The following is an 11773-nucleotide window of genomic DNA, read 5'->3' as shown; positions in this document are numbered from 1 at the left end:
GTACAATGTAAGTGCTCATCTAAAGAGGCAGTTTGATGCACTCATTTCAAAACTACTGATCATACATAAAATACCGTAATAGAAAACGTTGCTGTGAGTGCAGTGCTGGAGAGAAGCGACAAGAAATCAGTTAGCATTACAAAATCGGTCGCAAAAAGTGGATGGAAAACATGAGTAGCTTGGTTCTAGACAAGCAAGGCCTCTGCGAAGCGCCTTGAATTGCACTGTAAACTCTTCATAAACATCCGCTGGGCGACTTTACATAACAGCGCTCCCACGCCTTTCGACCCGCTCTCCGACGGTCGCTTCCCCTGGCTTCGGGGTGCCCTCGAGGTCCGGTTACACAAGCTCGGGCCCTGGCCACCGCGCCCTGCGTGGCGCAAGACGTCGCGTGAGCTGCTCGCACCCGGTTCCTGCATCCACGGGATCCCTGAGGTCGCAGACCGCCCGGCTGCGAGCGATCGGTCACGTTCAGGCACCAAGCAGAGAGGGCAGCCTCCAAGCCGCGCACGTAGCACCGGGGTCCGGGCGGGGCAGGGCCAGGGAAGGCCCCGCCCCAGTCTCCGCCCCCTCCCCCGCTCCGCCAGGTGCGCGTGCGCCGCGGCCCCGCCCGCCACCCGGCCTGGCTCTCCGCCCACTCGGCGGCAAGCCCCAGCTTTTTAACGCTTTTCAGCGGCCTCGCACGCGCGCAGCTGCAGCCGCGGACTTCTCCTCGTCAGCCCGGCGGTGGGGCCATGGCGTGGCGGCGGCGGCCCGAGGCCGGCGTCGGGGCCCGCGGCGCGCTGGCGCTGCTAGCGCTGGCCCTATACGCGCCCGGGGCCAGGGGCCGGGCGCTCGAGTGGTACTCGGCCGTGGTGAGCACCGAGTACGTGGACCCGCACACGAACCGCACCGTGTGGAGCGTCTCGGAGAGCGGCCGCTTCGGCGACAGCTCGCCCAAGGAGGGCGCGCAGGGCCTGGTGGGCGTCCCGCGCGCTGCGGACCGCGACCCCGAGGGCTGCGCGCCCGACACTCGCTTCCTCGTGCCAGCGCCCGGCGGCCGGGGGGACGCGCCCTGGGTCGCCCTGGTGGCGCGCGGGGGCTGCACCTTCAAGGACAAGGTGCTGGTGGCGGCGCGGAGGAACGCCTCGGCCGTGGTCCTCTACAACGAGGAGGGCCACGGGAACCTCACCACGCCCATGTCCCACGCGGGTGAGCCGAGGCCGGGGGACGTGGGGAGGCGGCGGGGGGAACTCTGCAGCTTAGTCATGGCCGACGGCCCTCTGGTCCTCGGCCTTGATCCCCAGGGGCAAGCCGCGAAGGGGTTTGGGGGCGCGACTCGGAGGGCTTCTGGCGGTCAGGAACTGGGAGGGAAGCTCTGGATGTGCGCGCCGTGACCCCCCGGGGCTCTCTGGGCAGGTAGGAAGGCCTCCAGACGAGATCAGATCTTCGCCTTGGGCCCTTCAGGTGTAGGGAGGCGCCCTCTGAAGGAGGGCAGTGGGGAGAACCAAAGAAATTAAAAGCCACCCAAAGAGGGTTATGGTGGAAAGTCTCGTGATTGCTAATCATGGGTCCCTTTCCATTCATCGTTTTTACAAAGTCAGGTGAGGTGGGAATCCAAGGTCTGGCAGTCCTTCACCCATGCTAAGTGGTGGTGGCTTGGTCGAACTCTGGTTTCTCCACTTTAATAAAACGTGCCTGAGTATTCTGAACTTTTGAGTCAGAAAATCTGGACTTAACTGAGTCAGAAAACCTGGATTTAAGTGCGGATATTGTTTTCTCGCTTCCTACATGCAAGGCTGTAATACTGGCTCAACTGCCAGTCAGCTTCCGTGAGTCTAGAGTTTAGATGAAATTTTTCAGGTTGTGTTCATTCAGGAAAAGGTCTTGCTCTTTGCCAGGCGACACTTCCCACACCTATTCCCCAGGGCAACAGGTTGCATCTTCAAGCACTGATGACAGTTTGAGAGTCTTATTTTGCAAGACGTCCTCCTCAGAACTGAAATCTGAATGTTACAGGACCTGTTCCCAGCAGAGTGAACATATTTCTGTTATGATTTCTAAGAGCGTGACTCATTCTGAATTTATTGTGATTAAAGTTTTTTTTTAAAGTTTCTGCTGCTGCAAGTCAGACATCCTTTTTCCTGTACTTCTGTTTTTCATTCTGCTTTGATTTCTTAAAGGCAAGTTCAAACTTAACATAATGAGGACAGAAAGGAACTTTGAATTTGGCCTGTTTTAGCTGTGATGGGAATAGAAATCAGTTGAGAGGTGAGAAAATGGAGACTGTTAGAACAACTCTTTTAAGAGGGTTGACTCTGAGGGCTCAAGGTGTGCTGAGAAGTGTGCAGAAACTATAGGGCAAGGGAGGGTTAGGGTGGACGGGGGTAGGGCATATTGAAATTGGCTGGGAGTGATGTGGTAGAGATCCAGGTTAGAGATGAGGTAACTGCAAGAGTCAGGTCTTGAAGAAGGCCGTGTCTAGGATATTTTGGAGGGGTTGACCTCAGACAGTAGAGGGGAAGTTCTCAGTTGCAACAGAAGGAAGTGGTTTTGGAAGAGGAAATAGAAGCGGGTGCTTATGTGGTGGATTGGGTGAGGCACCACCTTTGGTGCCGCTATTCCAGTGAGTATAAGTCTACCAAGTTGTCATTGTACCCAAGCCATGTTTCCGTAAAACTACCATGAAAAGCCCTGTCAGATTTCAGAGACCATTCCTGATACATCCTATCAATGGTGTTTTCCCAATTTTAGTAGATCTGTCTAGGAAAAGAGGTTAATGTGTCAGGATTCTCTGATTCTGGGTCCTTGTAGTCTCTTCTGAGTGTATAACATCTTCATTTGGACCTTTTCTTTTCAATGGCTGGCGCATCGGCTACAATTTTCTGAATCTGTTTACTGCATTTTTTGATAATGATGTTACATTTTTCCAGGCTAATAGCACTTGCTCTAACCATGGTTCAGCCACCTTGCTTGCTTTTATTATTTGACATAATTTAGCCAGGCCCCGAAAAACACCTCATTGATGTTTATTTTAAATCCTCATGAGTTTCTCTTCTATTATCAATGTCCATTCTAGTCGTTTTACTGTGAGAATCATTCTTTGTGAGAAAAAAGACAAAAGTAACAGCTTTAGCAATTTTTTTTTAATGCGTGAAGGTACCCAGTGTGTAGGCACTGTGCTCAGTGCTCTCCATACAGCGGTTCACTTAACCTTCCGGACAGCGTTTTCATGTAGGTATTTTAACTCCATTTTATGGATGAGGAAACTGGTCCGTGGTAACAGGAGGGTCTATACAGAGCCAGTTCATTCTTTGTTGTGGGAGGGGCTGTCCTGTGCATTATAGGATGTTTAGCATCCCTGGCTTCTACCTACCAGATTCCAACAGTACTCCTCCAGTTGTGACAACCAGAAATGTCTCCAGATAATACCAAATGTCGGGGGGGGGGAGGGGGAGGGAAGTGATGATAGAATCCTCCAATGTTTTGAACCACTGACTTAAAGGGAGATTAATTTGGTAGCATTGTGACCAGTGGATTAAACAGAGGAAAGCCTACAGAGACTCTAGTCTGTTGGGCTGATCCAAATAGAAATAAAGTTGACCCTTGAACAACACAAGGCTTAGAGGCACCAACCCCCCATGCAGTGGAAAATCTGTGTATAACTTTTGACTCCCCCAGAACTTGCCACTAATAGCCTCCTGTTGACTGGGCATTTTACCAATAACATAAACAGTCAATTAACACATGTTTTGTATGTTACATGTCTTGCATACTGGATTCTTACAATAAAGTAAGCTAGAGGGAAGAAAATGTTATATTAAAATCATAAGAGAAAATACATTGACTATACTGTACTATATTGGAAGAAAAAGTTCTTGCATAAGTTAACCCACACGTTTCAAACCCATGTTGTTCAAGGGTCGACTGTATAAGGGCGAATACTGTAGTGGTGACTATAGGAATGGAAGGGAATGACCTTCACAGAACTTGGCCCAACTGGGAACAAGGGTACAACTGTATCATGACTTTTTGAGAATGGAATAGCATTAAGAATGGAATGGATGGAATTAAGTCAGAAGACAAACTGGCTTTGACATACTTGAACTTGAAATGGTATACAGAACCTTGAATGCAGCTCAAGTTAGGTTTCTTGGATTTTGTCAGAATGTGGCTGGAGGCAGTGAAAACCGCAGATACCAGTGGTTTCAATGTTCCTGTGTAGCACTGGGGTTCTGCAAAATAGGTAGAGGTGGGTGCTTGTAAAACTGAATCGTGATAGTCTTTTCCCAAGTCTCAGGGAGAATTTCTCCAGTTTTTCTTAAGCCTATTGCTTGACTCTACTAAATCCAGTACAGGATACTTTGGGTATAAATCAGTGTTTTATCATGGTTCTAAAAATAAAATCATGACTTTAAGATAATCTATCAGAACAACTGTAAGGACTGTTAAACTAATTAATTCCCTGTTAATTAATCTTAGTTAATTCTCTTTACTTTAGCAGACAGAATAATGAGTAGCCACTTTGGGCTAAATATTGTGCTTACTAAGGCATAGAAATGCCTAAGACACATGCCTGCCTCCTCAAAGGAGTTTGTGACCTGGTGGGAGCGATAAACAACTTTCCAGACAATATGGTTTGGACCTTGATGGAATTATATGTACGGATACTTAGGAAGCATAAAGGAAGGACATCTAAAGCAGATACTGCAAGGGTGACTGGTAGTTAGTTTGACCAAGATGAGTAAAAATTGATACAAGTCAGCTTTGCGCAGTGGCAGTATCGAGCCAATGAGGTTTATCCGAGGCGGGATTATTGCTAATTGAAAGATTGATACAAGTCAAACCATTAAAACAAAAGTTTTTATAGAGTATTGGCCTTAGTGTGATTATTGTTCTTTAATAAATAGGATGATCCTTTAGCTGCAATTTTGGCATGGCCTTTTAAGGATAGATTCATTCATTCACTCTGTATACAGTTAACTTCATTCATTCTGTTAACAGCTGTTTACTGAGTGCCAAGTACTGGCAAGGCTTAGAGCTATGTTTGAAGAAGGGGCCAGAGTTGGGGTGGAGGGAGACGACAAAAATGTAAAAGTCCCTAGTGTTATAGAAGATGTGCATTTTGCATTTGCAGAGCATGGTAAATAGTTTTTTATGAATAATACATTTTTGATGATGTTTAATGCTATACTCAAATGATCCAAAAATATGGATTTGAATTATGTATTGTGCTGCTGTAGGAAGACAGAAGTGGCACCTCACAGGCGTGCTTAGAAGGTGGGATTAACTCAGATGGTTCCCAGAAAGATTGAGTTTTGAAAGAAACGTGGATGGAGAAGGTGTCTCTGGGTGTGTATGGTGTGTGGAGGGGGGGTTGGGCTATAGGACATTCTTGGTGGTGGGAACAACATTGTAAAAGGCTGAAGCCCTGAAATAAAGTAATGCCTTTAGGAACCCTGCAAAGAGCTGTATATGCAACAAATACAAAATATTTTTGAGCAAGTCGAATTATCCAAAACATAATTTAAATTTCCAAGAAAAGAATTACATTTGTTTTTGTGTCCTCCTGGCACTCCGTAGCCAACCATAAAAACATTTCTGTTTTGCATAATAGCTTCAAATTTTGGAGACATTTGCGTTCATATTGGGTGTACTGTTTCTATTAATATTCTCCTTATTGGGGCATTTCAGCTATACTACTTGAAGATAAGCCAATTTTTTCAGATAGATTCATGCATACAGAAACTCTTCTATGGGTCACCACTGCATGATACTTGGCTACAAAAACTAATAAATAAGAACAGGTAGTACTCGTCTAGTGAGGAAGAGAAACCTATAAAGAAGTTCTAGTAGGTGTTTTATACACCTGCTAGAGCTGTATCTAAGAGGAACTGATGCATTGCAGGTGTAAAGGGGTGGGTGGTGCCAAGAAGCCTTGAGTTGAGCTTGTGCTGAATCTTGAAGATTTCACCAAGAATTTTCCAGGTTAGGGGGCAGAAGGTGGAGAGGGTATGGAAGTGATGAGAAAGAAAGAAAACCTGAAATTTAACAGGATTCTTTTGCTGGGACTCTAAAATGTATTTCTCGCTGCCTGAATTGGTTTTCTAGAGCAGAAATCTAATCCTCCACTTTAAATATTTCAGTAGTTCCCACCCCCTTCAAAAGAATGCTGAAATGTATATAGTTTCCTTTGGGAGGAGAGAAATGGTACACTAGACTCACATGTAACCGCTAGAATTTTGAACCTATTGACCAAGACAGATTTCTTAACTTTTTTGTTTTTGAGCAAGTGGTAAGCGGAACACAGACATTTGAAAGGAAACAGAAATATATGCAATTTTATTTCTGGCACAGAAGAGTTTCATATTTATGGACAGTATGGCTTGCTAAAGAGTACTATATTTGGTATTTATTATTTGATAAGTAGGTTTATGATCGTGTACTCTGTACACAGACATTGTGCTAAGTAAGACAAAAACTGCCTTCGAGTTTTCCTGTCTAATGGTGAGAGGTATAGATTCTTTGGGGGAGGGAGAGGGATTGCACAAGATGACCGTTTTTTACACAAGCATGACTGGTAGCAGTGTTAAGGCCTAGGGAAGAAAAATCCTAAGAACTTCCTCTCCTCTCCCAAGTCTTTGAGTGTCTGTGCATCCTATGAAGAAACTCAGCTGTTTAGTTGGGAAATAAGCTGTGATTTGCTCTCATGTGTCCCTAAGGCTCTCTAGGATTGTCCTGGAGAGGTGGCAGTGCATGAGGAGGGACGGGCAGAGCCAAATGAGGTGCCTGCGCCTGGTATCCCTTCCGGTCATGCACACAGTGACCCAAGCTAGTGCCATTTTTACTCAGCTGCCCTACCTCCAGTTCATCCCAAAAAATGTTCTAGAAAAACAAATCATGGTATAGAATGAGTCTTCATTCTGAGTTTTATTAATTTAAAGTAGTTCCCAGAAGCAGTCTTGCTGCTATAATTAGTATAGCAAATGGTTTAGCTGTCATCCTAGACACAGTATTTTTTTTTTTCCATGATTTCTTTTAAATCAGTGAACTGTTTTAGTTTCCTAGGTGAAAAATTTCAAGTTGATATTACAAGTGTTTTCAGTTCAGGGTGTCCCTCTGATAATCACTGTGTGTCAGTAGGCCCTTCCTTTGAAAATTTTGGTGTTCAAGAACCAACCAATTGAGATTAGAATCTCAATTCATCTTCCACCTCTCATTTATTCATTCATTTATTCAGCAAATATTTATGAGACACTTTCTGTGTGCCAGGTTCTATGGGAGGCCCTGGGGGTAAGGAGATAAGATACCTTCAAATGTACACCAGTCACCCCCCTTACCCATGGTGTCCGTTACCCATGGTCAGCCTTGGTCTGGACGTAGATGATCTTCCTTCTGACCTATGGTCAGAAGGTTAGTAGTAGCCTAACGTTCGGTCATAATGTCTACGTCATTCCCCTCACTTCATCTCCTCACATGGGCATTTTTTCATCTCACCATCATCACAAGAAGGGTGAATACAGTACAAAATATTTTAAGAGAGACCACATTCATATGACTTTTTTTTTGCAGTATGTTGTTAACAATTGTCCTACTTTATTAGTAGTTAAGCTCTTACTGTGCCTAATTTATAAATTAAACTTTATCATAGGTATGTATAGGAAAAAAGCATAGTATATATAGCATTTGTTGCTCTCTGCGGTTTCAGGCATCCACTGGAGGTCTTGGGATGTATCCCTTGTGGTAAGGGGGACAACTATATTTTATTCACTAATCAAATTGGACCAGTCACCATCCCAAATATGTTTTTATGATGATTTCACAGCCTAGAAAGCCTCCCTTTGTTTACTTGATAAACTTTTCCTGTCCTTCAAGATGTAGCTCAAGTGTACTTCCAAGGGAAAGAGTTCTCTCCCACCTCAGACAAAATTATCACTTCATTTCTGCAGCTCTTTGTATTCCACTTTCTTAGTAAATAAGCAGTAGTCCAAAATAGAAAAATTCTCATTTTATAGCTGAAGAAATATTCTCAGAGAAGGTAGTTTCTCCAGACCCAGACAGTGATAACAGATCTGAACCCAGTCTGCATGATTCTGAAGCCTGGGTCCCCCACGAGGAGGAGGCAGGGCAGAGATACTGCGTGGGAGCTGGGCCTTCAGGCCCTAGAACTGGCTTTTCCAGGTGGTATATGACATTCACCAGCTCTCTTTAGATTTCTGAGCCCTCATCTGTAAAATGGTAATTTGGCCTCTCTGCTTCAAGGGAGACATAAATGTGAAAGTGCTCTAAAGTTGGTTTTCCCCGATTAACACAAATTTCATTATGTCAGTACCGGAAGTTTTATGTAGCTGTGACCATGGCATGGAAACAGATTTATTTTCTCTGTAAAACTTCTTAACTGAGACAGGCACGTGGGGTTCTTTAAACCGTTCTTCCTACTTTAGTGTGTGCTTGAAGTTCTCCGCAAAAGGAGGTTTATGAGAAAAGGCTTTCAGCTTATAAAGTGCCATGTAATTATAAGTGGTATAACTATCATAATAATTGTTTCTGTGCTTGTGTTTCTCAGCTTCTAGATGTTTGTTTTCCTGAAGGCAGGAAATGCCTTCCTCCTTGTAGTGTCTCCCCAGTGATGACATGGCAGACTGCGTGAGTGGGGAGACAAGTACATGTACGTTCTTGCTAAGTGACACTTTTGGCCCGGGTCAAAGGATCGGCCTCCAGGCGGGAGCCACCTTAGAAGGGTGCCCTTCTGGTGTTTCAGTAACTAAATCCTGATGGCAGGGGGCCACAGTGGATTTGCTACAGATTAAGTTTCTCTCTGCAGTAAAATTGTTATAATGCGCAGTTTCGAAGTGATGCCAGAGAACATTCTTTATGTGTATTTTTATTTTTATTTTACGTATTTTTTTTAAGATGTTATTTATTTGAGAGAGAGCACAGAATGGGGAGCAGCAGGCAGAGGGAGAGGGAGCCTGACCTGGGGCTTAATCCCAGGACCCTGGATCATGACCTGAGCGGAAGGCAGACGCTTGATCTTGACTGAGCACCCAGGCACCCCTTTAAGTGTATTTTTAAAATTAGTTTTCAAATAGGTAATATGCACACGTTGTACAGAATTTTTATTGTGTCCAGCTCCTCTTCCCAGATGCAGTCAGGGTCCCTACTCTCTGGGTCTCCTTCCAGAGGCAGTCCAAATTAATGTGACATACAGATCTTGCATCCACATAGTTTGACATGTTGCTTTTTTCCCCTCCTGTCATCTTGAGTACTATTCATGCAAATGGAGTCGCCACCTCATACTGTAGTCCTATTGATGGACGTTTAGATCATGATAGCAACAATTTAAATATTTTATTTATTTATTTGAGAGAGAGAATGAGAGAGAGCATGGGGGGGGGGGTCAGAGGGAGAAGCAGACTCCCCACCAAGCAGGGAGCCCGATGCAGGACTCGATCCCGGGACTCCAGGATCATGACCGGAGCCGAAGGCAGTCACCCAACCAACTGACCCACCCAGGCGCTCTGTGATAGCAACAATTTAGAGAAAATTTGACAACAAATATCTTTACAGATAGCTCCTGTATACGTATGCAAGTGTATCTGTAATTCTTGGACATGGAATTGCTGGATCAAAGAGCTGTGCATTTAATTTAAGTCTTGGGAAAATAAATAAATGAAATTTTTTTGATAGCCATTGCCCTCCACACAAGATTGTAGTAATAAACTCCCCCTGCAGTGTGCAAGAGTGCAGATTTGTGCTCACTCTTGCCATTATGGAGGATCAAAACTATTTGATCTTTGCCAATCATATAGGTACAGATGATCCCCAACTTACTATGGTTTCACTTGCAATGTTTTGATTTTATGATGGCACAAAAGCAGTATGCATTCAGGGGAAGCCGTACTTCAAATTTTGAATTTGGATCTTTTCCAGGGCTAGCGATATGCCCTACAATATTCTCTCATGATGCTGCAGCCCCAGCTCCCAATCCGCTACATGATCACGAAGGTCAACAACCATTCTGTACCCAGACCACCATTTCGTTTTTTACTTTCAGTACTGTGTTCAGCAAATTACATGAGGTGGTCAGCACTTTCCTATAGGCACAGTGTTAGAGGATTTTGTCCGACCGTAGGCTATTATAAGTGTTCAGAGCACATTTAAGGTAGGCTAGGTTAAGCTGTGATGATGTTCAGTATTAAATGCATTTTCTACATAGGATATTTTCAACTTAGGATTTCAGGATGCAGTGCATCCTAAGATGAAGATCTTTTTAATGATTTCATTTGTACCATGACTTTTCATGTGTTTAAAGTCTATTTGTTGGGGAGTGACCGCAGAGGCATACAGGTTTTCTTTTTGGGGCGATGAAAATGTTAATTGAATTAGATTGTGATGATGGTCGCACAGCCTTTATGAATATACTAAAAACCAGTGAATTCTATACTTTAAAAGGGTGAATTTTATGGCATGTGAATTCTTATCTCACTAAAGCTGATAGGTAAAAAAATTTTTTGTCTTTTTGCAAACTGACTTCATTTCCTTTGTTTTTCTGTTGCTCTTTCTCTTACAGGAAATTGTTTTCTGTCTTTGTTATGTTACATGTATTTTCTCCCATTAGCTCTTTGCTCTTTTGATCTTGATTCCTTGATTTTGCTCTTTTTTAGCTCTCTGGAAATTTTTCATTTTTATATTTCGTCTCTTTTATATATTTAAATCTTTGATTTACTTGGAACTTTTTTTTTTTAATTTTATTTTATAATGTTATGTTAGTCGTCATACAGTATATCATTAGTTTTTGATGTAGTGATCTGTGATTCATTGTCTTCGTGTAACACCCAGTGCTCCATGCAGTACGTGCTCTCCTTAATACCCATCACCAGACTAACCCATCTCCCTACCCCCTTCCCCTCTAAAACCCTCAGTTTGTTTCTCGGAGTCCATAGTCTCCTCATGCTTCGTCTCCCTCTCCGATTTCCCCCCGTTCATTTTTCCCTTCCTTCTCCTAATGTCCTCCATGCTATTCCTTACGTTCCACAAATAAGTGAAACCATATGATAATTGACTTTCTCTGCTTGACTTATTTCACTTAGCATAATCCCCTCCAGTGCCATCCATGTTGATGTAAAAGTTGGGTATTCATTACTTGGAACTTATTTTGCCATAAATTGTGAGAAAGGGATACAGCTTTTTTATTTTCCCTCAGATAATACCCAATTATTCCCATACTATTTTTTTAAAATAATCTATTTTACCCCAGTGATTTAAGATTACAGTTTTATGATATACTAAGTTCTGTTTTGTATTTGGGTCTAATTTCTGGACTTTTGATTGTACCCCTTTATTCTGGTTGTCTTCCTTTGCTACTACCACACTGTTGTAATTACTGTAATTGTAAATGTTAGTTCAGGTTTTACTTTTAAAAAGTTTTCCTGATGATTTGTGATTATTTTTCCCCTAATGAACTTCAGAAACAGCATTTTTAAGGTTTTAAGAATCCTATTTTTTATGGTTATTACATTAATTTATGGATAGATTTATAGAAACTGATTATTTTACCCCTTCTCTCTCTCTCTTTTTTTTTTTTTTTTTTTGTATTATGTCTGTTCATGCCTTTGGACCAATGTTAAATAATAGTGATCATAGTAGAAATTCTCAGATTGCCTCCCTGTGATTAATAGGCATGCTTTAGGCATTATGTATTTTTTTTTTTAAGATTTTATTTATTTGAGAGAGAGAGAGCACGAGAGGGAGGAGGGCCAGAGGGAGAAGCAGACTCTGCACTGAGCAGGGA

At 43.3% G+C, this 11773-nt stretch overlaps 1 protein-coding gene and 1 pseudogene across 3 annotated transcripts in view; both read left to right on the top strand.

Moving 5' to 3' along the window:
- Nucleotides 1-675: 675 nt before the first annotated feature.
- The window catches only part of RNF149 (ring finger protein 149), a 38536-nt gene continuing 27438 nt past the window's right edge, over nucleotides 676-11773 (top strand). For all 3 annotated transcript variants that reach the window (XM_035001813.1, XM_035001810.1, XM_035001812.1), the window contains exon 1: nucleotides 676-1191. In XM_035001813.1, the coding sequence (XP_034857704.1) occupies nucleotides 735-1191 (457 nt within the window). In that variant the 5' untranslated portion in view covers nucleotides 676-734. The remainder of the gene's footprint in view (nucleotides 1192-11773) is intronic.
- LOC118008370 lies at nucleotides 4743-4930 on the top strand (annotated as a pseudogene).

This window comes from Mirounga leonina, unplaced genomic scaffold, assembly GCF_011800145.1.
Source record: "Mirounga leonina isolate KUSES-001 unplaced genomic scaffold, KU_Mleo_1.0 Mir_125, whole genome shotgun sequence".
NCBI lineage: Eukaryota > Metazoa > Chordata > Mammalia > Carnivora > Phocidae > Mirounga > Mirounga leonina.
This window is presented reverse-complemented; position numbering and strand designations above follow the sequence as displayed.